This window comes from Vidua chalybeata, chromosome 10 (assembly GCF_026979565.1).
Source record: "Vidua chalybeata isolate OUT-0048 chromosome 10, bVidCha1 merged haplotype, whole genome shotgun sequence".
Lineage (NCBI taxonomy): Eukaryota > Metazoa > Chordata > Aves > Passeriformes > Viduidae > Vidua > Vidua chalybeata.
This window is the reverse complement of record NC_071539.1, coordinates 4567016-4594660: the sequence shown is the minus strand read 5'-3', so window position 1 is coordinate 4594660 and position 27645 is coordinate 4567016. Positions and strand designations below refer to the sequence as shown.

The 27645-nt window shown below is 48.4% G+C and overlaps 1 protein-coding gene across 6 annotated transcripts in view; it reads left to right on the top strand.

Annotated features, from left to right (window-relative positions):
- Nucleotides 1-1680: 1680 nt before the first annotated feature.
- Nucleotides 1681-27645, top strand: part of TNIK (TRAF2 and NCK interacting kinase) — a 153773-nt gene continuing 127808 nt past the window's right edge. For all 6 annotated transcript variants that reach the window (XM_053951167.1, XM_053951166.1, XM_053951169.1 and 3 more), the window contains exon 1: nt 1681-1957. In XM_053951167.1, coding sequence (XP_053807142.1) covers nt 1901-1957 — 57 coding nt within the window. In that variant the 5' untranslated portion in view covers nt 1681-1900. The remainder of the gene's footprint in view (nt 1958-27645) is intronic.

Sequence of the window (27645 nt, the reverse complement as noted above, 5' to 3'; positions counted from 1 at the left end):
AGCCAGCATCCTCTCTCATCCTGTCTGTTCCTCCCTTCTCTGCCTGAGAACAATGACAGCAGGAGGAAGTCTCGCATTGGTTTGTTACCAGTTTCCAGGCAGTTTTGCTTCCAGCTCCCCAACTACAAGCGCAACATTGCAATCCCTGGGCTGGAACAGACACAGACAACATCTGGTCTAGAAAAACACCACGAAAGATTGGGGAGTTTGTTGAGTTGAGCATTTTGATCAAATTTACCTGTTTATATATGTGAGTGAGGGCTATTGACTGTGCACGATATTAAGGAGTGATGATTTGTAGCTTGGGAAAAGGGGTTAAATCCAGGCAGACTGCCGTCACTGCGGGTGATGTGCAGCCCCGTGCGACTTCCACTACCTGCCACTTGGGCAGTTCATTACCCAAAAAAAAAAAAAAAAAATCACATTCCGCTGCGCCCTCGCAGCCCTGCAAGCTGAAACGCCGGCGCTGCAATCAGGATTAGTAAGTGATAAGGCAGGGATGCAGTCCCCCGGGCAGTGCGGGCTGCCCAACCAGCCGAGGGCAGAGGCAGCTTCAGCACCAGTCCTGATCTTTCTGGGGAGCTTTCAGCAGCTCCTTCTGGCCTTTGGTCCATCCGTGTCCCGCAGTCCTGCCTGGTGAGGCTGCACCTCCCGCACCAGCAGCAGCACGCAGCCTCCCCACAACTGCACGACTGTTTGCAATACCATTTATTATTACTTTTTGGAGCACATCTCCAATGAGAAAGTGTAAGAAAATCCCATCCGCCTGCCAGTTGACTCATGTGTAGGGTTTCCGCTTCCCAGATCTGCATATTGTAAGCTCCTGACACAAGTTGATGTTGTAAGTACAGCTTCCATACGGTTCTCTCAAAGGCAACAGATTTTTTTATACATATATATTTATATACGGCACCTGGTTTGGCAGGAACCACATCCGAAAAGGGGAAATAAGGAAAACTAAAAGCTGACTCTACCTAGCTATTGCTGGCTTGGGAGGCGGTTTGGCCAATTCCAAACACAGCATCAATCTCTTATTCCTACTTAGGATCAGCCTGGGAGTTGGTAGGGCTGGGATGGCTCCCGAGTGCCGAGGGAACAGGTCGACAAGCGGTCAGCAAACCCAGGTGTGACATCTGGATCCAGCTGCAGAAGGGCCAAATCTCACCGAGCATCCCGAGCAACACCAAGCAGGCGGATGGCTGCTGCTCTGGCCTCGGCGCTTCCCACCTCCCGCCCGGCAGAATTTGGGTTCAGCACCTGAAACGGGGCAGCTTTTCCCACCGCACCTGACAGGCACCGCTGCCGAGGCCCTTGGGTGGGGGAACCCAGGCGGCCTGGACCCCTGTGCCTCTCGGCCCAGCTCCAGCCCGGATGCCCGGACCTTTCTGTGTCGGTGTGGGGGGGATCTGCTGAACGAGCCCGTTTGTGCGCCACTGGGCGTGCACCCCGGAGGGTCCCGACGCCCGCTCCCTTCCGCGGGTGCCGCTGCCACCACAGGCCGTGTCCCCTCGCCCTCCGTCGCCACCGCGGCGGGTCGCGGCGCAGCCCCCGCCCGCCCCTGAGGGGGCTCTGCCCGCCCCCGCGCGGCGCCGCCCCCTGGCGGCGGGTCGGGCGCCGCCCCCGCGGTGACAGACAGGGGCGGCGCGGGGCCGTGCGGGCGCGGTGCGGGGCGGGCGCGGCGATGCGCCGCCGCCGCCGCCATCCCGGCGCAGCCCGCGGCGAGCCCTGCCTGCCTGGCCGCCCCTAGGCAGCCGCGCTGCGGGCGGAAGGACAGGGGCGGCGGCGGCGGCTTCTCCTTCCCGGCGCCCCGCATGAGGAGAGGCGGTAAATAGCGCCAGCGCCGCGGCGGCCGCCACTGCCCGGTCGGTGGCGGCGGGGCCGCCTGGCCGGCGGCGGAAATATGGCGAGCGACTCCCCGGCGCGGAGCCTGGACGAGATAGACCTCTCGGCGCTGCGGGTGAGGCGCAGGGCCGGGGATCGCGGGGAGGCACCCCTCCCACTCATCCATCCACCCATCCACCTATGCATCCATCCACCCATCCACCTATGCATGCATCCATCCATCCATCCCGCGATGGCGGGGAGATGGGGCTGGGGGTCCGCGGGGCTCGGGGTGTGTGTGTGTGTGTGAGATGCGCGCCTGCACGTATGTAAATGCGGGTAAGATAACCGTGTGCGCGTGCATGTGCGCGCCCGCCGCCGCGTGTGCGCGCATCCACACGTGTGTGCATCCGCACATGTGTGTGTGCGCGTGTCTGCGCGTGTGCGCATCCGCACATGTGTGCGTGTGTGCGCCCGCCGCGCGGGGCTGCGGGCACGGCCGTGCCCCCGCAGGTGTGTGCGTGTCCGTGTCTGCGTGTCCGTGTCTGCGTGTCCGTGTGTGCGCACCCGCGCAGCGCGGACGCGGGTGCGGGCGGCCGGGCGGGTCCCCGCGGCGGGGGAGCGCTCCCACCCGGTCCCACCCGGACACCCCCGCGCTCCGATCGCCCCCAACCCGGGCAGCACGCGTGGGCAGGCGGACACGCAGGGATCGCGGGGCTGGGCAGCGCCGGGGTGCGGAGCTGCGCCCCAGAGCCCGCTTTCCGCGCCCCGGCCCCGCAGCCTCTCTCCATCCCTCTCCCGCTGTGTCCCTGCGCGCTGCCTCCTCCTCGCCCCCCTGGAAAATGAAGCCCAGCATGTACCCTTGAAATGTCAGGCTCGTCAGACGTGTCAGCCTCGGCGTGGGCTGTGGCCTGATGTCCCCCCTGGTCCATTTCTCTTGTAACTTTCTTCCTTCTCCCCATCTTCCTGGCCGTAAGAACAGCTCGCTGGGAACGAGCATGGGGAGTCATTGAGAGAAACAGCATTTATGCGGGAGGCAGCAGCCAGGCTGCTCCTCGCAACCCGCTGCATAGACAAATAAATCAAGCAAAATCCGCTGAAGACTTGAACAAGTGTATTTTTAGAAATATTATTTGCTTCGTTACAAGAAAAAAAAAAAAAAGAGAAGTCTATCTTTATTCACTTGCCCTACTTTCTTTCTGTTGAGTTTCTGGTTGATTAATAGTGTAAATGATTGCTCAGCAATACACAGTGTATATGAGATTGGAATGAGGGAACCATCTGCCCTAAAAACAGACCTGGAGCTGGTCTCCTCTCTTATGTGGAAGTTACCTTGGGAGAAAGGTTGCTGTAGCCGGTGGAGTTAATTCAGGAGAACAGTATAATTTGGGGAGGAGGGGGCCCTCTCCTTCATCCCCACCCTCTGTTTTTTTGTTATTTTAATTTTTTGTTTAACATCTGTGCTAGGAAGTGTATTTGAGCTAGGATACCATTTCTCTTTAAAACCGTATCCACACGTGCTTAGGTTGTTTTTTTTTTGTTTTTTTTTTTTTTTTTTTTTTTTTTTTTTTTTTTTTCCTGTTTGTGGCTTTTTAATAGCAATGCACACCAGCTACAGTCAGGGTTTTGTTTTCGCTTTAGGAGGAAATGTATATTCCCTCCCTCGCCGAGACCCAGCGGCTGCGCCTGGTCGGTGAGCAGAGCAGTGCTGGCATTTCAGGGTAACCGGAGACAAGGGGACCCAAAACCCCGACTGACCCCGGGGTGGGACAGCAAAACCCTCCTCTCCTGCCCAGCAGCGGCCACTCTGCCAGCACGGGGCTGCTGCCACTCAGACCTCTGCCCCCTCTCACGGGGAGAGTCCTGCTGTGGCACTTTCCTGTAAATGATGAGAGATGTGGTGGTTTGCAAACGAGACAAGAATAGGAGCTTAATTTGCCAGGGAATAGATCTTCTTCTAAACTAAGCTCCTCCAGCACTTAGAATAATTGTTAAAGGTCGTAAATTCAGCAGATAGGGCACGAAGAGTGAATCATTCCATGGGGTCTGAATCAGAAATCGATAGTAAATTTGCTGCCTGAGCACAAAACATGGCAGGGAGGAGTAATTCCCCAAGCCTTGCAAAATTTTTATGTATCAGAAAAGAAATGTCACATTGCAGTGGGTTTGTAGATGAGTATGGATGGAGGAGATGTTGCTCTTATGCTGCTTGTGTGTTTAAAGGGGTGAGAGGTGACTCTGTGAAATACTGGGAACAGGTAGTGACTCAAAATTCTGGCGATTTGTTCCCAGCTGCTGGGAAAGGAAGCGCTCAGGACACTTATCTCTGAGTTTGAGTCACTGAAATGTTCCAGGAGGCTGAGGCTTATGAGCCACAGGCAAATCTGTGTAAGAAAGGTGGACCTCTGACTGCCAGTTTGGCCAGTCCTTTGCTTTGGCTTCCCTCCTGCCGTCCCAGGGAAGGGAGGTGTGTTCGCAGGATGGCAGCGTGCTGTTGAAGGCTGAGCACAAGCAGAGCCCTGCACACCATCATTCAATTCAGCTTGCCACTGCCCACGGGCTTGTGGGGTGGGATTTATAGATCTGGGCTGGAAGGTGACATAGGAGGTGGCAGGAGCTCCCGTTTTTGCTACACTGTAGAGTTTATTTTGGCCACACAGCCGGGCTCCACTGCAGCAGTGCATCTGCTTGATGTGCTGGAGGCTGGGCCAGGAACAAAGCACTGAATTCTGATTAAAATGCACGGCCTGGTGCATCGAGTAAGTGCACTTGGGGCTGGCTCCTGCCTTCTCTGTGACATGTTTCTATCCATCACTGGGCACCGTGCTCATTGCCGTGGTACCCAGCAGTGCCCCTGTGGATGCAGAGAACTGAGTGTGCCAGGATAGGAAGGATTCTTAAACCAGAGATTTTCCAGTGGTGATGCTGGTAATGAGGATCGTTAATGTTGCAGGAAACTGTAATTTAAAACAATGAGGCCATCGAACAGGTAGAGCTGCATATTATACTGACAAGGGGATAAGATAAACGACATTATAATGTTCTTTTGTATGGGCAAGGAGATATTTTTGCTAGTCCACTCAGCATGTTTAATAGCCGGATGACCTGGCAGTGTTATTAGCAGAATAATGATTAACACTGGGATTCGCACAGGAGGCTGTTGACAAGCATGTTGGAGAAGCAGATTTTTGCAATAAAATGAGAAAGAGTGTGAAGAGGGATGCAGTGGGCCATGGTCTGTGGTGGGAAATGCACAGCTGATCCCAATAGGAGAGAGCAGAAAGATGGGGCTGGGTTTGGTGTTTCCCCCCCCCCCCCCTTTTTTTTTTTTTTGTCTCAGTGAATGCAAGAGCCTGTCATCTCTTGCTGAAGGCAGTGGCCTTGATCCTTCTCAAATATTCAGGTCAATAGCTTTTCCTCTGCTGCATCCATCTGCAGGGCTGGGCCTCTGGCTGATGTACTCAGCAGTGGCACTGGGCTCTTCTGCAGTAGCTGCCACAGCTGGATTCATCTGAGTTGCTTTGCAAGGTGTGTGGGAGGTTATAAAAGATCTCAGGGAGGAAAACCTTTCCCAGGGAGCTGATAACCCCTGGGTTGGGTCTGGCTTGGGGCCAGCAATCCCCCCTGCTCACAGCTGCTCCTTGTCTTGCGGGCAGGGACTCACCCTGGGCATAGGGCACCAGGGGCTCACCTGGGATGTTCATCTTGGCTGAGGGTTTCCTGCGAGGCAGGGAGTTTAAAAAGAGCCTTTTTGGGGATGAAGCAGTTGTTTTCTTCGTGTACCTGGACGTTGCTTTTGTTTTGAACTCATTAGCAAACCCCAGGCTTTTGTTATTTACTTTAGTGAAGTGCTGACCATGCACTCTCTGGAAACTGTATCCTAAAATCGTTTATTGTTTTGGAAAAGCCTGGCCTTTAATGCTCAGGCTTGGAGAGGAGACAGCACAGAATTTAAGGAGCCGGTGAGTATTAGCTGTTGCTGGGAAGAATTGGATGAAACCCAAAAATGTCACTACTCTTCCTTTAGCTTGCTTTGTATAGAAGTGAAGTTTCAGTGTCCCTTTGTTTGCATTAGTTGATCACTGTCAATGAAGATAAAAGCTGACATGTTAAAAACCCACAAAACTCAAACATGCTGGCATTGTCCTGTTTCTAGAGCTTTGTCAGTTTATGGCATATTTCAGCATCATTAAAGATTTAGGAGAAGCTCTATTGTGGGATAAGCACTGCAAGCCACCACTCAGGAGCATTACTCTGGTAGCATTATTTTAGGTTTCTTCTTCCAGCACCTTTTTAAAAAAAATCCATAGCTCAACAGAATTTGGGCAGCTTTTGTAAAGGTCACCTTCCTAAATATAAAGAGGAACAAACTTGACTGGAGATGACTTCTAGAGATTAAAAAAAAAAAAAAAAGACAGGAAAAGCTTATTTTGCTGTGTTTTACATGATAATGCTACTTTGCAAAATTTGGGGCAGATGTTCAACAAATAAATATATATATTCACAGTTCCTGAGGAAAGACACACTCAAGAGTATTCCATCAGGGACTTAATCTGTCCTCTTCCAGTGTCATTCATTGCACATGTAAGCTGTGGACGATTACAGTGTCCATGTGTTTTGTCTATTTTGGAGCCTTTTGAGTTCTAAACCATAAAACTTTGCAGCAGAATACTGATCTCCAAATCACAGAATCATAGAATAGTTGGGGTTTGAAGGGACCTCAAAGCTTACTTAGTTCCAAAACTCCTGACACGGGCAGTGACACCTTTCCTTAGACCAGGTTGCTCCAAGCACTGTCCAACCTGTCCTTGAACAATTCCAGGGATGAGGCATCCACAGGTTCTCTGGGCTTTATGTTGCAGTGCCTTACTACTCTCTGAGAAAATAATTTATTCCTAACATCTAATCTAAATCTTTCCTCTAATTTAAATCATCCCAAAGGGATGGCAATGTCCAACTCCATTCCTTGAGCCATTGGTGCAAATGTATGCACCTATGCATGTTCTTGTGTGTGCTCATGAAAAGTTGCAGTGGAAAAGGGTCTGTCTTTTGTCAGATCTTTCTCTGGGGTTGGTTGTGTTCTTTTCCCTGCCTTTTGGAGTTGTGCAGCCCAGCTGCTGCTCTTCTGCAGTTACCCTTCAGCATTGGTCTTCCTCATCTTTGCAGTTCTTCCACAACACAGCAGTGTGTGGTGTGTTTGAAAGCATGGAGAGTTCCCTCTTCTCATAGCATTCCTTTTATGGGCAGCCATAAAAATTAATAATTTGGAGTGAATTTATGGCAAAATATATGCTTGAGCAGGCTGAAGTTTGAGCACAAGCACTTCATTGAATCAAGCTTTGAAGCAACAAAGAACATTTGATTGGTGTGCATATTTAAAATAAAGGGTCTGTTTTTAATCCATGTGACAAGCAGGAGTTAGATGAGGTTTTTAACCTTGCTACCTGAAGGTAGTTTTTCTATGCCAGGCTTGTAGATGTAATGGTACAGTCTGTATGGAGTGAGGGAGCAAACAGTTTGCATTTGATCTGAATGTAAATCCCCATGGATGAATCAGCCAGCTGTGGAAGAGATGTCCTTGGAAATCATCATTCATGTGAGGCCAGGTCAGGTGAAAGCTCCTGGGCTCAGGCTCTGAGCTGCTCCCTGCAAACCCTTGCCTGACGCCTCCTAATGCACCCTTACCCTTTGCAAGGGTAATGCTAGACACCAGTGGGAGTTCTGTGACTCTGACCTGCAGACCAAGGACGGGGTATTGATCCCTGTCTCATTTCTTCATGCCTCATCTGCAAAGGGGTAGAATCCTGCTAGATTTCCCATGCTTCCCCAGGGAAAGCTACCAGCAGGCAAAAGGGTGCGTGGTGTGGAGAAACAGCTTTGGCAAAAACTCTTGTGCCTTGGGGGTGTGGAGGATGGTGTTGAGGGTTCAGGACCTACCACCTGAAGGCAGCTGCTTGCCCTGGGCTGCCAAGGGAGCACACATGCTGTTTTCCCTTGCTGCCAGCTACAGAAGAGACCAGGAGCCTCGAGGAGTGAAGGGCAGATCTGCATTTGCTCTCCCAGGACTTTGGCTGATCCTTTCTCCCCGCTTGTGGCCTTTTTGGCCCTGACTGCTCTGCAGGTGCAGAGCTTCCATCACGTGGGGTTTCTGTTTGCTGATGCTCAGGTGCCTTCTTTGTTACCTTTCACACAGCCATTAAAGCAGGGTGCAGATTGAAACCCACAAGCCTAAGTCATTGGTAGCTCCATTGGGTGAGAAGTTGTGTTTCCCACTTAGAAAGCCAGTAGCTTTAATTTCCTTCTCCCCAGCCCCCTTCCCCTGTCCTGTTTTGTCACTTTGAACTGTGGCTGCACGTTGAAAGTGATGGCCAGTCTGCTCTGGGCTCAGGAAGACAATTTATGTAAGTGAGATTTGATGTTTTCCAATTGTTTATGATTTCTAAAGGAGCACTAGCCAAGGAACATGGTCCTTGGAAAACGGATACTCCTCCTCTCCCTGCGTTCCTCCTCCATGGCTGTTTCTAGATGAGCCCTGCAAAGGGCTGAACATCCCCTTCCTGCTGCTGGATGAGGATGCCCAGCACGTAGGCCCCCAGCCCTGGGGAGCTCCTGCAATGGCTCATTAGTGAAAGGAGAGGAAAAGCCACCAAGGTTGGAAAACACTGATAAGAAGTTTAGTTGGCACTCAGTTCTATCTCTCCACACGCTTGATTTTTATTTTGTAATGGCCAATCAGAAAACCTTTCCCTTTGATCCAGAATGTCACTTTTCTGTGTTAATTTGCTGCAGTGCTTGCCAGAAGTTCAAGGTTGCGTGTTGGTAATAAACGATGGTAATCAGGAGGGCAGCACTGGAATGGCCAGGCTGGATACCAGCTCTGCTTCCATCCGAGGGGAGCCAGCCTGTCCTGCCCCCACACTCAGAAGCTGAGTTACCCTGGCCAGCAGAAGGTGTTCCCTTTGCTCTGCTGTGGGTAACCAGCTCTGCTCTGCCACAGGAGCCCTGTCAGATATTCATGGCTTCTTGCAAACACCATCCACTGCCAGTCAGTGAGGTGTCACCTGGGCAGGTGACATGGTTCCAATCCTTCCTATGGATGCACTTGTCTGAAAACAGCCCTACCCTGTGGCAGGCACGGTCCCTGCCTGGTTTGTGCTGCTGTGGGCAGTGAGCTGCTCCTCTGAGCAAAGCCTGAGCAATGCAAGCTCAACATCCTCTTGGTTCTGAGTGCTCCTGCTGCAGCGAGGGTGGATGTTTCTGCTTGTGTGAGTGCACGTGTGGTTTTCAGCTTCAGAGTGCACAAAACCTTTTGTTACAGTTTTTGCTTGTTCCCTCCAGCAGTGGCATTTCAGGGTGCAGAAAGTGGTTTTTTTTTTTTCAGAACAGCAAATTGTTCTAAAAGCAGCGCTCTTTAAAAGCCAGGGATATTGCCTCACATGCATATTCCTTTATAACCTAACAAGAAAAGTAAAAAATTTATGTGGCTGACAGTTCCCCTCCCCTTCCTTTTAAAAATTCCCTTTTCTCCTAATTTTGAAACTCAGCAGGAAAAAGCCTACTGCCAGCTGAGTCATGTGTTTAGTGCATGACAGAAGTGGCTGTTTGGGATCATGCCCTTAATCTGCTGGATGGTGACTTTAGGATGCATTGGAGGTGGTAGAGCCTTTGCTGAGGAAAAGATCGCACAGCTTGAGCCTAATAAAATGTGTCTAATAACCACTGTAGCATGCTATAGAAATACAAGAGATCAAAGCTTCAGAGGCATTTATTTTCATAATTTGTGGGTCAGATCCTTGCAGGACTAATTGGGTGCTGTTTGATGTCCAGGCAACAATAGAAATCTCCCTGTACATCAGAATATATTTGTCTCTTCTTCTTTCTTTCATACAAAAGCATAAAAGCTTAGTGTGATTTTGAGATAAACTGGCAAAAGTGAAAGTGCAGATCTCTCCCTACCTCACTGCAGCCTTTCTTAGCAGCATTAAGAGGGTAGTGAGGCACTGGGACAAGTGCCCAGAGAAATGGCAGATGATCCATGCGTGGAATTGTTCAAGGCCAAGTTGGATGGGGCTTGAGCAACCTGGTCTAGTGGGTGGCATCTCTGCCCATGGTGGAGGATGAGCTTAAAGGTCCCTTCCAACCCAAACCATTGTATACTTCTATTACATTGGGGCCATGTAGCTGATACAGTGGCCAAAACAAATGCATCTACTTGCCAGATGTTGATTGTTTTAATTAACATCAGTGCTTCAGGAGCACTAAGCCTCGTGGCTGTTGCCTACCAGGCTACTGCTCCCCAAAACATGAGCCAAGATGAAACCAGAGAATGAGCTTTGATGGTGCAGCTCAGTACATCTGCCCAGCTGTGGCTCACTAGCTGTGAATCTCTGGTGGTATCTCAGCACTGTGGGTGGTCACCCCCAAAACACAGCTTTGGGCTTTGCAGGGCACTTACAAAGGTCTTTTATTTATATGTATTAAAGTAAAGGATACAAATATAAATAAAAATAAGCCTGGCTCTAACTGTTCCCTCTTGAGTGGAACAGGACAGCAGAGTGTGGCTATGAGTGGCACAGCTTGGGTCCCTGTACCTGGCAAGTAGACTTTCTTCAAAACAGGCCAGAATTTTCCAGGCTATTCACTCAGATGGGAGATGCTAAAACAGCCATGAGACATGGCTGGAAAGGAAGGTGCAATGCCCTTAAACTTGTGGGGTTTGTGTTTTATGTTCCCACTCAATACTCATGGTAGGTGTTTGGGGAAGGGACTTCTCTCAGGTGTCTGCAGGTGCCGTGACTTGGGGAGGAAAGAAACATGGGTGTGCAAGGCAAATGTTTCTGGAGAAGAACCAGAGGCCAAAGCAACAAAATGAAAAGGACTTTAAATGCATTTTCTGGCCATGCAGACAGGCTGTCTTCAGTGCAATAAATCTTCAGCCTTTATGTATTGATTAGCTTCAGTAAATAGTGTGATGACTCTGCTCTTCCCATTGCTATTCTGTGGGGATCGGCGTGTTAGTATGGCTGAAGAGGCTATAATAGCTAAATGGGATTCCAGTAGTGAGAGCAGTTTACAAATGCTCTCCAAAGTGATCCTCGCAGCCAGTGTGACTGTGTTTGACTGCTATAAATGTAAACAGAATGCTCCACTGATGACCAGGCTCATAATGGCCATGTTTTCTAATGGGCAAAACTCTGTTCTCTGAGCCAAGTGTCCTTCAGTGACTGTGCCCTGCCCTGGCAGGGATGCTGTGTGCACCCAGTCCCCTGGCTGGGGGCCTGTGATGGACACATTCTGAAGAGGAGAGGCTGAAATATGGGAATGCCTGGCTAGAAAATGGAAACTGGCCAAAAATGGCCCTTTTTACACCAGCCATGTAATAATTTCTTCAATATTCGTATGATGCTGGGCATAGTTTGAAGCGATTTTGCTTTTTGAGCTTTGCCCCTGCTCTTGGAGCCAGATATGTGATGTAGCAGCCTGAAGATGGTTGTTTTTGAGCTCTGGGCAAGCCCCAGGTCCTGAGCATTTGCTGTAATAAAGCATGAACAGAGCAGAAAGATGGCAGGAACAGCAGTTCGTTGTCCTTGTGGAGCATGGATGGATGGATGGATGGAGAGCTGCTTTACCTATTAGTTGCCACAGCTGGAAGCCCATCCAGAAGCCTTTCCATTGGCATCTCCCTTTTTTGTGACTACCTGTAACAACACCCTGGTGGAAGAGCTCTTCCAGAGGTAGTTTGGACCATGAGCTGAAATCCCAGGTTGCTCTGGAGACAGTTGAAGGAAAGATAGGATGGAGCAGATGCAAAATTAGCATAACAATACACCTTTAATTCAACTTGAAGGAAATAATTGAAGACTACTTGTCACTTACGTTTGTGACCTCTGCCAAGATGACTCACGCTGCAATATAATATGAGTCACTTGTTAATGATGGCCTGTTAAGGAGAAAGTGCCAAATCCCTGTAACTTCTTCACTGTGCTCTGTAAAAGCCAGGATGGGTGTTCAGGATATTATTGCCTAGAAGCAACTGATTCCTAAGAGCACTGAAGCATCTTTACTTGGCTCTGGGCAACTCTGGCATGAAAAGGCAAAGGTCCTGAGCAGAAATGCTGCTTCTTCTTTGGCCTTTGTTTAAAAGAGCCACAAAACACCGCGTAGCTCTCCTCCCCACTGCTGCCCTGACATGCTGTTGCCCGAGGGTGGGGACCCTGATAACTTTCCTTCCTGCCAGATGGCTCAGCTGGCCAGAGGGCAAGTGCCTGCTGGTGGGACAGAGGGAGGGAGGCGGGTTAGTGGATGCTCAGCTGTGCATAGGGCATGAAACCTCTTACAGAGCATGGGGAGGCAGGTCTTGGAGGCATCCTGGCTGATGGGAGAATGTGAAGGTAGGAATAAAATACTCTGTGGGAAGGTCCCTGAGGTACCACTGATGTGGAGACCTGCAGCCAGGAGCCTGGGGGAGGAAGGTGAAGATCCTGTGGCCCTGTGGTCCCTTGCAGTGAGGGCTTGGCCAGGCACAGCTTCCCCGTGAACTCCTCGCCTCTGACGTGTGAGAAGTTTTTTATGGCCTTAGGTACTCGTGGTGCTCCTGCAGCAATTGACTTGAGCACTCACTTGTTAATCATCTACTAGCTGTATTAAATGCTTCCTCTTACTGAACTAGTGTTTTTCCTCAATAAATGAGGAATTTCACAATCCACAGAAGAAGTGAGAGGCTGGTGTGGAGGTGCTTGTGACCAGGGGCAGGAGCTCACCAAGAAGTGACCAGCTCCTCTGTTCGGGAAGGGGTTTCTCAATTGAGAGAAGCCTCATGATTTTGTCTGTAGTCATGAAATTCTGTGAAGTGCTGACACCAGAAGTTAACTTGAAAGGGGAATATTTTTCCCTAGATCTCATAATTGTAGAGAAGCATGGGAAAAGGTCTTCCTGAAAGATCATAATCCAAAGGGCAAATAGAAGACTTCAAGTAGCTTATTGAAAATACAGAAGAAAAAAATGGAGATAAATGTGTGCGGCTTTGCCTGCCTTCTTCCCCAAGTGGTAAAACAGAGATCCCTGAGCTGCTTGTGCCATGTTTTCATTTTCTAGATGAGAAGCTGCCTTTCCTCTACCATCCCTCTCTTCTGCCACCTGTTCCAATGTATATCTTGCCCTCTGAACTTTGCCCGTTGGCAGTCCAGACAGGACTGGTGTCCGTACAAGATCTTGCTGCCTTAGGCAGCACCAGCGTGGGCACAAAGAGGCAGGAGAGGGTGGTGATGAAGGGCTGTGGAAGAAGGTTGAGGCATGAGGGGATGAGGAGGAACGGACCTGAAGGAAGATAACTTTACACTTGGATGTTCCTGTCAACGTAGTTTAAGGCAACCAAAGGACGTGGAATGTACGAGTTGGTTGCGTGGCAGAAAACTGTGTGTAGTACCTCAGGAACAGCTCTCTCTGAGGGGTAGAGGAATGTTACTTCCTGAAGAGAAATTGCCAGCACGGTGGAGCCCAGATCTTGAGCACATCTATGTTTTGTCGTGCTCGTTTGATAACGATCACCCGATTCTTTATCAAGTTCCCGCTTTAGCGGAGCGCTCCTGCTGCTGTGGGAGCTCTCAGGAGCTCTCATCACGCCTCTTGAATAGGCAAAAGTTTATCATGTGATTGAACTGGAGGCACACCTCGCAGGTGGGCAGACCATACCCCCCCAGAAATGGAGCAGTGTGGTTGACCAGTGAGAAAGGGCAGAAGTTCAAAGCTGAAGTTGGTTTCTCAAGGCCGTTTCACAATAAATTGTGGGCTTGTTTTCGCCCGTTGATGTGACCTCTTCCATGCTGCTGGTGTAAAGCAAAGTGCCTGCACAGATGAAATGTACTCGAGAGAAGATGCAAAAGCTCTCCTCATTATCAGAAACGAGTAAAACTGCTCCAAGCTAATATGGCTGCCTAAAAATAGAAGCGGTGTTAGGGGGAGGGGCTGTCTTCTGTGTTAATTTGCCCTTGATTTTCATGACATTTTGCTGCTCTATATTGTGTGTCCTGTTCAGGAGACTGTGTGTCCTGGTCACACTGGAGTAATTCACAAGAATGTGTGCTTGTGTCAAAAATCATCATGAGGAGACTGAAGAGCTTGTTGGGGGTTTAGCAGTTAACTGGCAGAATGCAGTTATTCAGGTTTGTTCCCTCATCCTCCTGCCCCTCACAGGTTCACAGCATGTCCCTTGCTGTGATCTTGAAGCCTCTCCTGAAGGAGTGGGAGGCCTGAAGAAGGGGATGTGACTGGCAGTGAGGCTCTGGGATGGGATGGATCCCTGGTGCTCTGAGGTGGTGGGAGCAGAGGACATCCATCATGTATAAATTCTGCCAGAGAGGACAGTCCTACCTCAGTTGAAGGTTGCAGCATCTTCTTTGCAGTTAAGGGGAAAAAAAAAGGAAAAAAAATACTTATGAGACTTAATTACTGAGTTATTGTTATTCAGTATTTAAAGCCCAAGTTTCATAACTGCCTTGTGATATCAGCATTCATGTTCTTTGTCAGTATTATGCAAGCAGCTCACCTTGTGATCATGAAATACTGAAAAGTGCTTTCTAATGCTCACCCTCGTTTCTCAACGAGTTCATAAAACCTCTTCTGCTTTCCATTAATTATGGAACAATGGGACATTTTCCTCTTAAAAAGAGCTGAGCCTTTTTTGTTTTTTCTTCAAGTTCTTAAGCCAGCTGCTCCTCTGAGACCTTTCTGTTCCACATGGCTAGGCCAGAGTGGACATACCTTCTGTCCTTCACTGCATTGTCTTTTGCCACTTGGGAGAAAGCAAGAGGTTTGTGGACCAATCTTAGGGGCAGAGGTCGTGCTTTACTGAAGCAGTTCCAGCTGGTGCTTGGCTGTTTCTGGCACTGGTGTGGTTAGTGTGATCTGTCTTCAAGGTTAACTGAGGCAGCTGGAAAGATGGCAGCAAGTCCAATGGGGATAACTCTATTTCCTTCCCAAAAGAGCTGAAATACTAGCTTGCTTGTTGATACTCAGTTGTTTTCCAAGTGGGAGTTTGTTTAACACCACAGGAAGCCCTTTCTGGCCCCCAGCAGGAGCCGTGCTGTGAGACCCTGGCAGTGCAGCTCTGGTTTCACCTGTGCCATGTCTGGATTTTCCCCACCTTCCAGATTTTGCAGAACACTGAGAATAGACCTCTAGTTTTCCTCAGGCCAGTTCTGCCACTCAGTGGCATCCAGAGAAAGGGTGGGACAGGGAGGGTTATCCTGTTCTGTGGGAATGGCTTGGGAGGTGCTTCTGCAGGTGACTCTCCAGATATTGTTGGGAGAATCTTGAATGATTTCCTTGACTTAAGAGATGCAAAATTTAATCTTTCCTCTGAGCTTTCTCAAGAAAAAGGAAATTACTGTTTTTTCCCTTCCCTGTCTGGGGAAAGGGTTCAAATGTTTCTCTGAACACAGATGTGGAGTGTGCTGAGCACACTGAAGAGGATGTGTCTCCAGGCTCGCTGGCCAGTGCTGCTTCTCCACTCCTTCAGACTTTTCCTTCTGTACACATCCAGAGATCCATAACTCTTTTCACATGCTAATAAAGTCCTGATAGATAAGATCCCCTGTGAGGAAAGGAATGCTAAGACAGTCTCATAGCAGGGGAAATCAAGGTGAGGAGTGGTCAACCATCTTCCTTAGATTCACTTATGAGCCATGCAGCCCCAGCAGAGCTCAGAGTAGAAGTCAGACCCTTTGGCCTCTCATCCCGTGTTGTAGCCATTAAACTATGCTCTCCTAAGATTAGATAGCCTGTGGTTTTAGTGTCTGCAAGTCTTGATGAGCAAATTCCTTTAGATAAATGCTTTTCTTGTATGCTTGCCAACACAGAGTGATGTTTGGGACATGAGGGAAAGGAAATAACTTGCAGGCGTCAATTTTCAGGAGATGAATCAGATGAAGAGATAATACCCAACAGGTTGGAGCTGTTGGAGTGGCTCAGTGGTGATGATCACATTCTGTGTCTCTGGTTTAGACTAAGTGATGTGGGGAACCTAGGGTACAGCTCTACTGCCAGCAGCTTACCATGAGTTTAGATATTATTGAACAGTCTGGGTCTCTGGCAGGGTTGAGATATGGCACTGGATTTTGAGCCTTGGGATGGATGCTGAAGGGATTGGAGTTGCATAAATACTTGGTGTTGCCCTGAACAAAAAGTCCATCCTGGCTTTGCATTACTTGCAGACTGGGAAAGCTGATAGTTGAGTGGCTTTCCCTGCATAATGGACATTCCTTTTCAACACAGGTCTTCAGAGAAGGAAAGGATTGCAAAAGCGTCTTGGTGTTGCAGTAGTTTGTCTTTCTTGCTGCAGCCTGAGGCTGTAAGGTGGACCAGAGCTCAGCTGAGCACATGCTACTTTTGGCTTAAAATGAAACTGCAGCAGCTCCCCTCCCTTCTGACCAGGAGAGATGGTGATGGGCCAGCTGGGTCTGCAAGGAGGGATGAAGTGATGCTTTCTGAGGATTTAGGGTGGCCTGGCAGAGTTTGTTAAACTGTTTATTTTGCTTTCTGTGGCGGTGTGTTGTTGCTGAAACACGTGGATTTGATTTCTGGTTATGAGCATCCTTATCTGCTTCTGTGGCCATTAGCTCTCTGTCTTGCCCATGTGGGAAGCTGTAAGCTACTTCATCCGATAAGGCTTTTCTTATCTGTTCTGCTGTTTATTGTGTAGAATTGAAATTACTCTAGGAACTATAAAAAAAGAGGATGGGGCCTGGGAATTGCAGCTGAGGAGTTGTGTTTCTCTTCCGTGCACAGACCAACAAGATGTCAATAGAAAGTATGCATGTCTCCATGCATCAGCCAAAGCTCAGTTCTTGGTCATGTATTATGTTAAGAACAAAACATATGTCCTGAGATTTTTCTTTCCTTGCTTTGTGCAGCATCATCACCCTGTTTGACATTTTAAACTCATCAGCCTGCTTGTGAAATACTCAGTACAGCTTGGGCTGAGTTTGCATCACTGTCAGTGGGTTGCATCTTTTTAGAGTGACTTTGATCTTGCTTACTCTGTGCTAAGTAATTTACAGTCCTCTCCCTCTGAGAGTCTGGCCCTTGCCAGGCTCTCTCGTTTCTCCTAATCATCAGCATTTAAATGGTATTAAAGCTGCTTATCCCAGTCTTGTGCTTTTTTAGAGTCATTAACACCTCTGCAAAGAAAGTGTAAAGCTCTAGTAAAGTCAGCTGGCGGCACTTTGCAGTGGTTTGGATGGTTCTAGAAGGAGCAGAGGGCTGGACTTCCCGTGCTGAGGAGGGTGTTCGGGAGGGGTGCTGGTGGTGGTGCAGTCCCCAGGGGTGGGGAGCACCCAGCCATGGTGGGTTCACCCTTGGGAGGTGGTGGTCCCCTTCAGCCTGGGGTCAGGGCTCCTTTCTACATGTGAGAACCTCACACCCACCTCAAGCTTTTGTTGAGTTGTTGAGTTCTTCTCCCACCATAACTCCCTAGAGCCCAGAAACAGCCATCTCTCTGAGTTTGCTGTGCCTCATTCAAGGTCATGTCTCAAATGGTGTCGGCAATTTTCTTTTCTATTCTGTTACCTTTACAAAGAGATGTTCAAGGGTGATCCCGCCAGGAAGTCATCCAAGAAAACCCAAAGCTGGCTTTGTTCTTCACCTTATATGTGTTCCTGTGCAGCAACTGTGCCACAGTGGTCTGATCTGCCTGGTGGCCATGGAGAAGTCCCACTCTTGCTCTCATTGCTTGGTCTGTCGAGCCAGTTTAGCTCTGCACTAATTAATGGGAAATTGTCATGGCTTACGTTAGGCTGGCAGGAAAAACTAATAGGGGTGAATAATAGCACAGGATACATGGGAATCAACGTTTTTCTCCTTGGAGGCTGTAGATGTAATCCACTTAATATTCTGTGGAACACAAGATTAATATTCTTCAGCATAATATATTTGAGGGCTTTTCTTTTTTGTTTGCTGGCAGAGGCATTGCTGCATTGCTAAAGCTGAGGGCAGGGGATTAGGAGGGGGGGAAGGATGCTGACCCAACTTCCAGAGGATTCAGAAAGAGAGAAATCTGGCTAGAGGAGATTAAACTTCTTCCTTGCTAGAAGGACTTTTATACAAGAAGTGTGCCTCACACTGGGACAGCCCCTGTTGAAACCTGGTAGGGTGTCTTTCAACTCTAAATTATTGGGGAATAGATCTGATTTGCTTGGTCTGTGTGGTGTGACTCTGCTGGTGGGCTCCCGGTGCAAAGCTGGCACCTGCAGAGTGTGGAAACCAGCTCCAGCCTTGCACTTGTCCTCCTTCACAACATAGTTTTGCCATGATTTAAACTCATAGAACTGCTAAGCTTCATAGAAGTTCCTTTAAAATAATAATCAAGCAAAGCCCCTGTTCTTTTTCTTTCACAGGATGGAAAGAATGCAGTGAGTTGCCAAGCTTAAAGAGGAGTAGATACAGCAGAAATAAATAAATCAAGACCATTTATTTTAAGTTGATTAATCTGATATGTTCATAGTTTTCTAAAATAAAATCTAGCCCCAGAGAGTTTAGCAAATCAAATAACAACAACGGCAATTAATTTAGAAGCAGTTACTAATGTTTCTCATCCTCTTTTCAGATCTTAAACACTCATGATTAATCTCACATTTTATGACTGTGGGCCAAATCCTCATGGGGATGTGCAGTGTCTCTCTTGGGCTGAAGGAGGTGGGCCTGAAGAGCTGACCCCATTCTTGAGTATGGGGAAGGACTATGGACAGGGCTGAGATGAGTGGCTGGTGGTTGCTGGCACCTTGTGCCTCCAGGAGGAATAGGTCTGACTTTTCAGTTGAAATTCCAATTATTATGGGCTTCCCTACCTGCTTTGTTTTCCTGTCTTGTACTGGTCTTCAGCAGGCTGCTCCCTGTGGTCTCACAGGGCTTGCTTAGCCACTGTGTGTGTGTTTATATTAATGTTTCCAGCCTGCTTGTGTGAACTAATAAAAAATTGCGGAGCTCTGCAAAAAGCCAGATAATGTCACAGCTGATTCCAGGGACCAAAGCTAGCAGAGAGCTCCCAAGGAAGGGAGGGCTCCAGTTGGACAGGGAGCACAATGGGTCCCATAAAGCAAAATGTGGTGGTTGGATTTATGGGACATCAAGATGGCTTGCAAAGCAAAACGTGCACATCTTCCTGGGACGTCTGGGAGAAAGGACCCTCGCCTTGTTCTCATCCAAAGTGCTGTTGTAATGCAGATCTCAAATGAAGTAAACTAAATAATCTGTATGCCCCTGCCAAGTTTAGTAGTTCCGGGCATTGGGGTTTGAAATAAAAAGCATCTCTCTCAATTTCTGAGAGCGTTTCACAATGTGGGAGCCACCAAGAAATACAGAAGATTTGCTATGGGAAATACTTCACACCGTGGCAAAAAAAATCGTGCAAATCACTTCAGCAACTGTGGACCAGCCCTGATTTTAGGCTGGTTTTTTGACATGGATCAGGCAGGAGCTTGCTTTTTGCCGTGGGACCTTGTTTTCCACCCAGTTTGAGTGTCTGTCATAACCAACCTTTTGGACTTCTTGCTGGGTCTGGCGTTACTGGAGACAGCCTGTGAAATGTAGGAAAAAAAGTGAGAAGCCTTCCTTTCCCCTTCCCCACAACTTGTTAACTCTTGGGTGAGACATGTATTTCTAAATTGAAACATGCAAATTAGTAATGATAATATTTTAAATAATTCTGCTGATTTGTCAAGACAATTCAATGTAAAAGTGAGTTTATAATACAAAATTTTGGCATCTTGTTGGTACAGTTGTGGAGTTTGGGATTTTTCTACAGTCTATCCTGCAGAGTTCTGCTCAATAGTTCTAAGTGATTTGTTCCCCCTATTGTCCTTTCTTGAAACTGCTGCCACTGGAGAGTTAGCTGCCTTTCTTGCTTGTAGAGCCAAGTGTGAGGAGCTGATGACAAGTGGCAGGCTGTGGGTAAACTCTTTGAAAAGCACAAAACAAGCAGATAACTCCATCTCCAGATGATCTGTGAAAATTGGGCTGATGTGAGAAACTCTTGACTGAATCCAGCAGGGAGGTGGTGTTTCTCCAGACGTGTGTATAGGGACAAGAAAATACTGAAAAGTAACGGCAGCTGCTTTAATCTGGGATTCAGGGATTTCTGGAATGCATGCCTACATGCCTGGCTGTGTGTTGGTTGTTGCACAGATCTCTGCTGTTGAAGGCTGTAGTCCATGGGTTGTTGATGCTACAACCCTTTAATCCCTGACAAGTTTTCTGGTCAGCTCAGCCCACAACCATAACTGAAAAATAGACATAAGAGGTACAAAACCATGCTAGTTTAAAAAAAGCAAAAGGTTTTAAGATTGCTTTTCTTTTCTTGCTCCAAAATGCATCTGGGAGTGAGAGATTCTCCTGTTTTAAGCCATCCCTCTGGTCATAAGTGACTGCAAGGAGGGAGCAAGGCTGTCATTTCTTGGCAAAGGTGATCCCAGATGGTGACCCCAGCAGCCTCCTGTGAGGGCTGCAGGAGCTGGAGTGTCCAGCAGTGCCTCAGGGAAGTCCAGACTGGCTTCTGTCACCCCTGCAGACACACACAGACGAAGCCACAAGCGTGACCTGCTGTTGGAAACTGAATGTTTGCCTGCGTGTGAGAGGGTGCTCCCTTCTCTTGGCACGAGCTTGGCAGCAGCCGTGCTTTACACAGTGCATCTCCAGGAGTGGGATGTAAAGAGGCTGTAGTTCCCAAAACAGCTGCCTTGGTAAGAAATTAAACCAACTCCTCCGAGAGCCCATAAACCTTTGACAGCGTTTAGTGGTAGGTAACGACTGCAGCTTGATGCAAACATTTGCTGGCCAAGGTTGAAACTCTCTTTCTCAGAGGGGTGAGATCTAAACATTTAGGAATAATATCTTACTAATCTGAAACTACATGAATGGCTTCCAGTGAGGAGAGTGTCCAGCTGCTGTGCTCTAATTGATGTCTGCATCTGAAGAAGTGTGGTACAATACCGGTAGTGACTTTAGATCTTCTGGGGGCTATAGATGTGATTTATAATTGGCACTGCAGCTTTTTAGAAACACTGAGCTGAGACAAGCCTTTTATATATTGCCTTGTTGAAGTTGTGTGCTTGAATTAGGCATATGTTGAAGGGGTTGATGGTGCTGAGGCTGCATTCATCTAGCAAGGCATTAAAAACCTTGGGGTTCACTTAGCAGTTGTGCTTTTGCTGATGCTTCTGGTCTGATTGGCTTCTGGCTCTTTTAGATGACCAGTCTGCTGTGAACTGGAAGGTGGGCTTGTCATACAGCTGCAAACAATTCATGGACTTTGTCCTGGTGATCTGTGGAATGTGCTGTAGAGCTTTAAAAGGGTGAGAGGAATGGCTGCTTTGGAGGGAAATTAACTTCAAATGAAGAATAAGTACAGTTGTGTTGTCTTGAGGGTTATTGAATATCTCAGCATTTTCTTACCGTGCTGAGACTCATAGAGGCCACGTGTTCATTTTCATTAGCCTCAAGTCAAAACTCACTGCCTTTTGCTTGAATGACATCAGGAGAGTTGAATTCACCTATTTTGAAGGAGTAGGAAGATGGCTTGGACCCTTGTTTTGGTTAATGTAAATGTGTAGCTTGTGGGTGGCTTTTCCTTGGCCTGGACTGCTTTGATATGCAGTGTTGGAGGAAGGTTAATTTTATATATGCCATTGTTGTCCTCTCCTGGTATCCCTAGTGCATCTTGGTCTGTGGGATCCACCATTTGCAGTGCTAGAGCTGCATCATTTTGGTTGGAGAAAGCCATTTTTTCCAGGTCAGAATGTGCGTTCCTTACAGGCTTAGAGCTCCCACATTTCATATTTGTGGAGAGGGTACAGAATGGCTGCCTTTCCTTTTGACATGCTAGAAAGGAGAAACTAGGTCAGAAGAACTCTAATTTTATGTGTGAAAGTTTGAGTCTGTGAGCAGGAAATCTGGAATACTCAGTTTATTGTAGCTTCAGTGGCTTGGCCTCTGCAGAACCAAGTGGGAATGAACTGTCTATGTGCATAGGGGATTTTGTATTTTTCTTCCCTAAGCACTGGTGTTGGCTATTCCTTTGCTGGCTGGGGACTACAAATCTACACTTACATCCTAAATTGAACAGGTAATAGTTGAAGAAGTAATACAGTTTTATTGACTGAAAAGCCCAATGTGGTGATTAGTTCTTATTTAATTTTGCTGCTGCCAACTATTGGCAGGTCTTAACATTCTGGAAAGAAAAGAGACGCTCACATGGTGGCTGGAGCTTTATTGCAGTGAGAAGCTGGAGAAGAGAGTGTTGGAGACCTGGGAGAGTGGATTTATGGTTCAGAAAGGGGGAATGGACAGAGCACAGATGTGGCTCTCAGTAGGGCCTGGAAGAGCATCTCCTGGTGAGATGCTGCAGAGAACTGGTTCAAATAGATTTGTAAACAGACTTCTCAGCTGTCCAGGTGAGAAATTTTTCTTCTGTTAATAGCTTAGCCTTGAGAGCAGTTTTTCTTACGCTGCATAGTAATGCTGTTTCTTGACTAACATCTTCTTTTAAGTTACAGAGCTGAGTGTTTGGGGGTGAGGGAGGACAAACTGCTTCTCCAAAATGAAAACAAAGCCCTTGGGGAGTTCATTATTACTCTTCCAAGTAGAGCAGCTTGTATTGCTTGAGTAGGCAGGAGGTGCAGTGGTAGATGGCATTGATGATAGCTTGTTTTGTGAGTCTCTGGATGGGTGGGCGAAGGAGGGGAGGGTACCAAAGCTAGCAGGAGAAGGCGTGAGATTAAACAATCCCTGTGAGGGCTGAGTAACATCCAGTAGTCCAGCATGGTTCTGCTTCATTGCTTGGCTTTTATCTCAAAAATACCTGTGCAGCCTTTTGACGTTTTTTGCACTGCTTTAATTAATGGGCAGCCTTAGGGCTATGTCTGTGTGATAGAAAATTGAAAAAGTCATGTCCCCAACTTCTTTTTTAGAAAGTTCCCAGTGACTAGGTCAGTATTTTGTTGCCTTGGCCTCTGCCTTCCTGCTTTGTTTGCTGCTTTCTGCAGCTATATTAACAGTCCTCTCCTGGCTTATGCAGTCCATCTTCAAATTACTCACAGGGCTGTTAACTAGAAGTGCCTTGGAGATGGAGACAGCCAGCTGATTACTAAAAAGCAGCTGCGTCTTCAAGTGCTCTTCAAACCCCTCTATTTTTCTGTGAACTGAGTATCATTTGGGGTAACTTCCCCAAGGTGATCTTGTTTGTTACACTGCACAAGTGCTTCAATTCCTGCTGTAGAAGCCAGTGCAGAAAGTGTTGCAAAAGGAGTGAACTGGTGCCTCTTCAGAAGGAATAGCAGGAGACTTTGTAGAGCTTGAGGTTACTCAAGTCCTGATGCCTGGGAGTTTTATGGCTGCTTACAGAGTTTCTAAAGCTTCCTGCTAACATGAGAGGTGGCTTCACAGAGTATGGCCCAGCCAGCATTTGGCCTTGGGGAAATGAAATCTGGGCAGGTGTATAGTGTGAGAACGAAAGGCTTCATCCTTGTACTCATTCCTTGCAGTGATGCATTGCATATTCAGAATGTTACCCTGATGACAATTTTGCCTGTTGAACTCTACTGCTGAAAGGCTTTTCTGTCTCTCCTGCATTCCTTGCAAAACCTTTCTCACATTCTGAATCAATGATCTTTCACTTCTGGTTGGAGCTTGGTAGGGTTGGAAAACCCAACTTGCTCCAGGCAGTTGACACCTCAAGACAACCATTTGGGTTGACAGTGCTGCCATGCCAAGCTGTGTGATGCCAGCTGGGATTATGGCTTTCCTAGGCTGTCTGGGCGCTGTGGCAATGCCATGAGTTTACAAGAGCCAGCTTTTTGGGAAGAATGACCCTCAGCTGCTTCCCAGTGCCAAAATTTCACCTTGTGACTGCCAGGACTTGTCTAGGCAGAGGCACCTGCACACAGACAAAGCTCCCTGGGTCTCGTGTTGAGGGTGATGAGTAAATGGCTTTGTAAGCCTGCTTTAGTTTTTGTGGGATCTCCTGTTGAGGCTGTTTTATTACAGAGATGTAAGGCAGAGCTCATAATATCCGATGCTTGGGAGCATTAGTTGCACAGGCTTTATATCTTGGTGGAGATGAAAAAAAACTCTTCTCATGCCACAGAGCTGCTTTAGCTGATTTGTGCCTGGGGACACTCCTCTGTTACTGACCTATAACTGTGCTGCCTCTGGTTACACAGTGCTTTTTCCTTCTCTAGGGTTGTAACATTTGCTTAATGACTGGGTAGCTCCATGGTTTTTGGCTGGAAGTTGTCATTAGCTGCTAGAATTGGAGGACTAAGTGCACAATGATTACAGAGGCTCCAATCTCTGATTTCCCCTCCTGTGCATCCACAGCAATCGTGGTTTAATTGGTGTGCCCCTGGGTTCCCCTCTCCTGAGCATCTTTCCACTGTCTCCTCAAGTAACCCTTCCTGTTACATCCCTTTTGTGTGGGCTAGAAGGGAGAAAAATGAGTCTCCTTCAAGGAAAACAAGCAGATTTGGTGTACAGGCTGTGTATAAATATTTCTCATGTTTATGAACACCTGCATAGCAGTATGTAAAGATGGCTAACTTGTGTTCTGTTCACCACAGCCAACACTGATACACACCTGCAGCCCTTGGCCCTTAGGTGACTTAGCCCTGGGTGTGGATATTGCTCTCTGAACAGTCTCCTTTCAAGCAAAGTGTTGGCTCTTTTGTGCCTTGGACTTGTTGAGACATTGAGGTGTGGGTAAGGACGTCTTTCAGCTTCAGTTCTGTGGGTCTGGGTTAGGCAGATGGGAAGGAGCAGTTTTAACCAGGAACCTGCCAGCCCCACTGTGTGCTCCGTGCTGATAAGTCTTCAAAAAGGAGGCCTGTTTTGTTACTGAAATTTGAATATATCCTGCTTTATCATCCACAAACAGAAGTCCCTTTTCTGATAATGCACCAGTTTCAAATAGAGTTTCTTGAAATAAAGTGGACTTTTTTTTTCCTTACCCATGATATTGCTGGAAAGGATGATGCCTCTGCCTTTTTATGTGTCTCGGACCAGTTTTAGCCACTGAAACGTTAGTACCACTGATTTTCTTGAGAGATTAGTAGAAACATAACAATTTCCCACTTGAATTTGAGCTTGTCCTGGCTTTACCTGTGGCAGCATGGTCATACCCTGGCACAAGAGGCAGGTCCCAACCCAGTCTGCCTGGAGGAGCACTGGGTCTGCACAACCCTTGCTGCAGGTGCTACTCTGTGAAACATTTCCCATCCCATGGGTAGATGAAAAGTCCTCTGGAGTGTTTTGCTGCTTTATGGAGAGCATACTTTATGGAGAGCCTGAGTTTGCTCCTGCATCCTCTGGCACAAGTTCTGAGTAGCAGGGAGAAGGGAGGAACCCGACCTTAGTTTAAGGGATCTTGGCAAAGTCCTGGTGCTACTACAGCTGTACAAATCCTTTTCTAGTTAATGTGAAGCTAACATAGGGCTGAAAATTATTTGTGGTTTTGTCTTAAATGCTGTTTCTCTCCCCCCCTGTTTTAAACAATGCACCTTCTTTGCCTAAACTAACAGCTCACCTCATTTTTTCCGTTTATTTGTGGGCTTGTTGTTCAGTGCAGCTGTTTTCAGTTACATGAGGTACAGTAGTTCTTGTGAAGGCAATCTGGGGTGTGGGAAGAGCAGGCTGCAGCAGGCTGATCACCTGTGTGTCCCTCCTGGATCGAGGAGAGGGCATCAGCAGAAGGAGCTAGGTGCCAGGCTGGAAGCAGCTGTGTGGGATGAGCTTTGCAGCCACCCCCAGCCAAGTGCAGCCCGGCGCTGCTGTGAGCCCTGATCTGCAGCACAGGCTATATTTGGTCTGAGATTATTCCCTGCTTGGCCTGGATTGGTCCTGGTTGGGGCTCTGCAGGGTGGATTTCTTCTTCCCCTGGCTAACATCACACATGCTGTGTGCCTCTCTATTTTTCTCCCTCGCTGCCCACTCCAGCCTGCCCGAGCTGCTCTGGTGACCTCCTGAAGCATCTCAGCAGGGGCTTTGTGGGATGTGCAGGATGTGCCCCTGGTACCAGGGTCAGCCTATTCCCCAGCAGCCATTAAGATGCAAATCTCTTCTCTGTGCATGGATCGGTCCAGGGGAGGCCAGTGGGAAGCAGGGTTTTTTTTTTCCTTGCCTGCACCATCCTTTGCTGTGTGTTTTCTGGAAAGGCCATTAATACCATATTATTCCTGGGTTCTAATAGTGGCTCTTGGGGAGAAGCTTTTCCCTTTGACTGCCTGCTGCATGGGCAGAGGGCAGGCCGAGGAGGGCAGTGGGTCTGGGAGGAGAGATCCAGCCCCCTGTGCCCCCTGACAGCGCTGGTGCTCCCAGCGTGTTGCCTGTGCTGAGGTGGAGCTGCCTGTGGCAGCAGTCAGGGGAGCAGGGTCACTCCTGACTGTGCTGAGAGATGCCCAGTTACCTTGGCAATGCTTCTGGAAAAATGCAGGGAGAAAACAGGATGGAGAGGGGACACTGCAGCAGAGAAACTGCCTGGCTGGTGGGAGCCAGGATGGGATGTCAGGAGCAGAAGGTGTGGGTGATGGGAGCCATGGGGGAAAGCCCTGGCTGGCACAGAGCTGCCCCTGGCTGGCACAGAGCTGCCCTGGGCACAGCATCAGCAAAGGCAGGTGTGGGACTGGCATCACAAACAAGTGATGGATGGACTCAGGCAAACCTGTTGGAGCCACAAATGTGACGTTTGCACACATAAGAGCAATGAACCTGGGATGGTGAGGTGGGGTGCTCTTGAGTTTTAAGATTTGTATAAAGAGGTTGGAAAACATATTACAAAAAGGAGTTCTTTTTATCAGAAATGGCCAGCTGCATCCCTGGATGTTTCTCCAAACCTCCTAAGCATATGCCCTAGGCACGGCTTTCTTATGCCTTAATCTCCTAGTGAATATTCAAAAATAGATATACTTGTAGCACTGGAAAAGCCTCTTTCAGAGTTGTTTCACCACTGCAGAGAACAACCCTTAGGAAAGAAACTCAAAAAATAAACAGCAGCTGCTGCCATGTTTCCCCTTCCCCCATCTCCTCACCCAGTGTGGAAACCCAGTGTCAGTTCCCTTTCCCATCCATTCCTGGCATTTCCCTGCCTGGTACCAAGGCAGCAAAACCCACAGGCTATCCACAGCCAGCTGAGATGCTGCATGCTGGAAACCTGTTGTGCTGCAGCTTCACCTGTGTCCGGCCCAAGTGTCTGGGTGCAGGTGTGTTTGCACCAGGGCAGACGTGTCCTCGCTGGTCTCCTCCAGCACAGCTTCCCTGCCCTTTGCTGCAGGTTGCCCTGCTGAAGGCTGAGTGGGGTTCCCACCCTGGAGTACCCCAGGGCTTCCCAGGCAGCCTGAGGAAGCTGCTCATACATGATGGAGGAGCAGGCAGAAGGGGGATGTGGCATTTCTGAATGATCAGAGGGGTTGCTGTCACCCTGTCATGGAGCTGTGCCAAGCCCTCGCCACTCCATGGCAAGCACGTGTTCCTGGCAGGGTGGAAAGCTGCCCCAGCCACGTCAGGACTCAGATTAATTTTGTGGCACTGTTACTGAAAGGACCTTGCTTCTCAGCTTCTCACAAAGATCCAGTGTTTGACTTTTGGACCCACAAGCATCTTGATTTCATGCAGCTTTGTAGTGAATGAAACCTCTGTGTCTGTAACGGGGTGGTGGGTGTCCATCTCCTCTCTCCTCAGGAGTGCTGCTGGCTGATCCTCCGTGGGAGGTATCCCTGGGAGCTGCTGTCCCTGGGCTCACTGGGATGCCAAGTCATCCAGCAGCTCAAGTGACTCAAAAACCCAGCA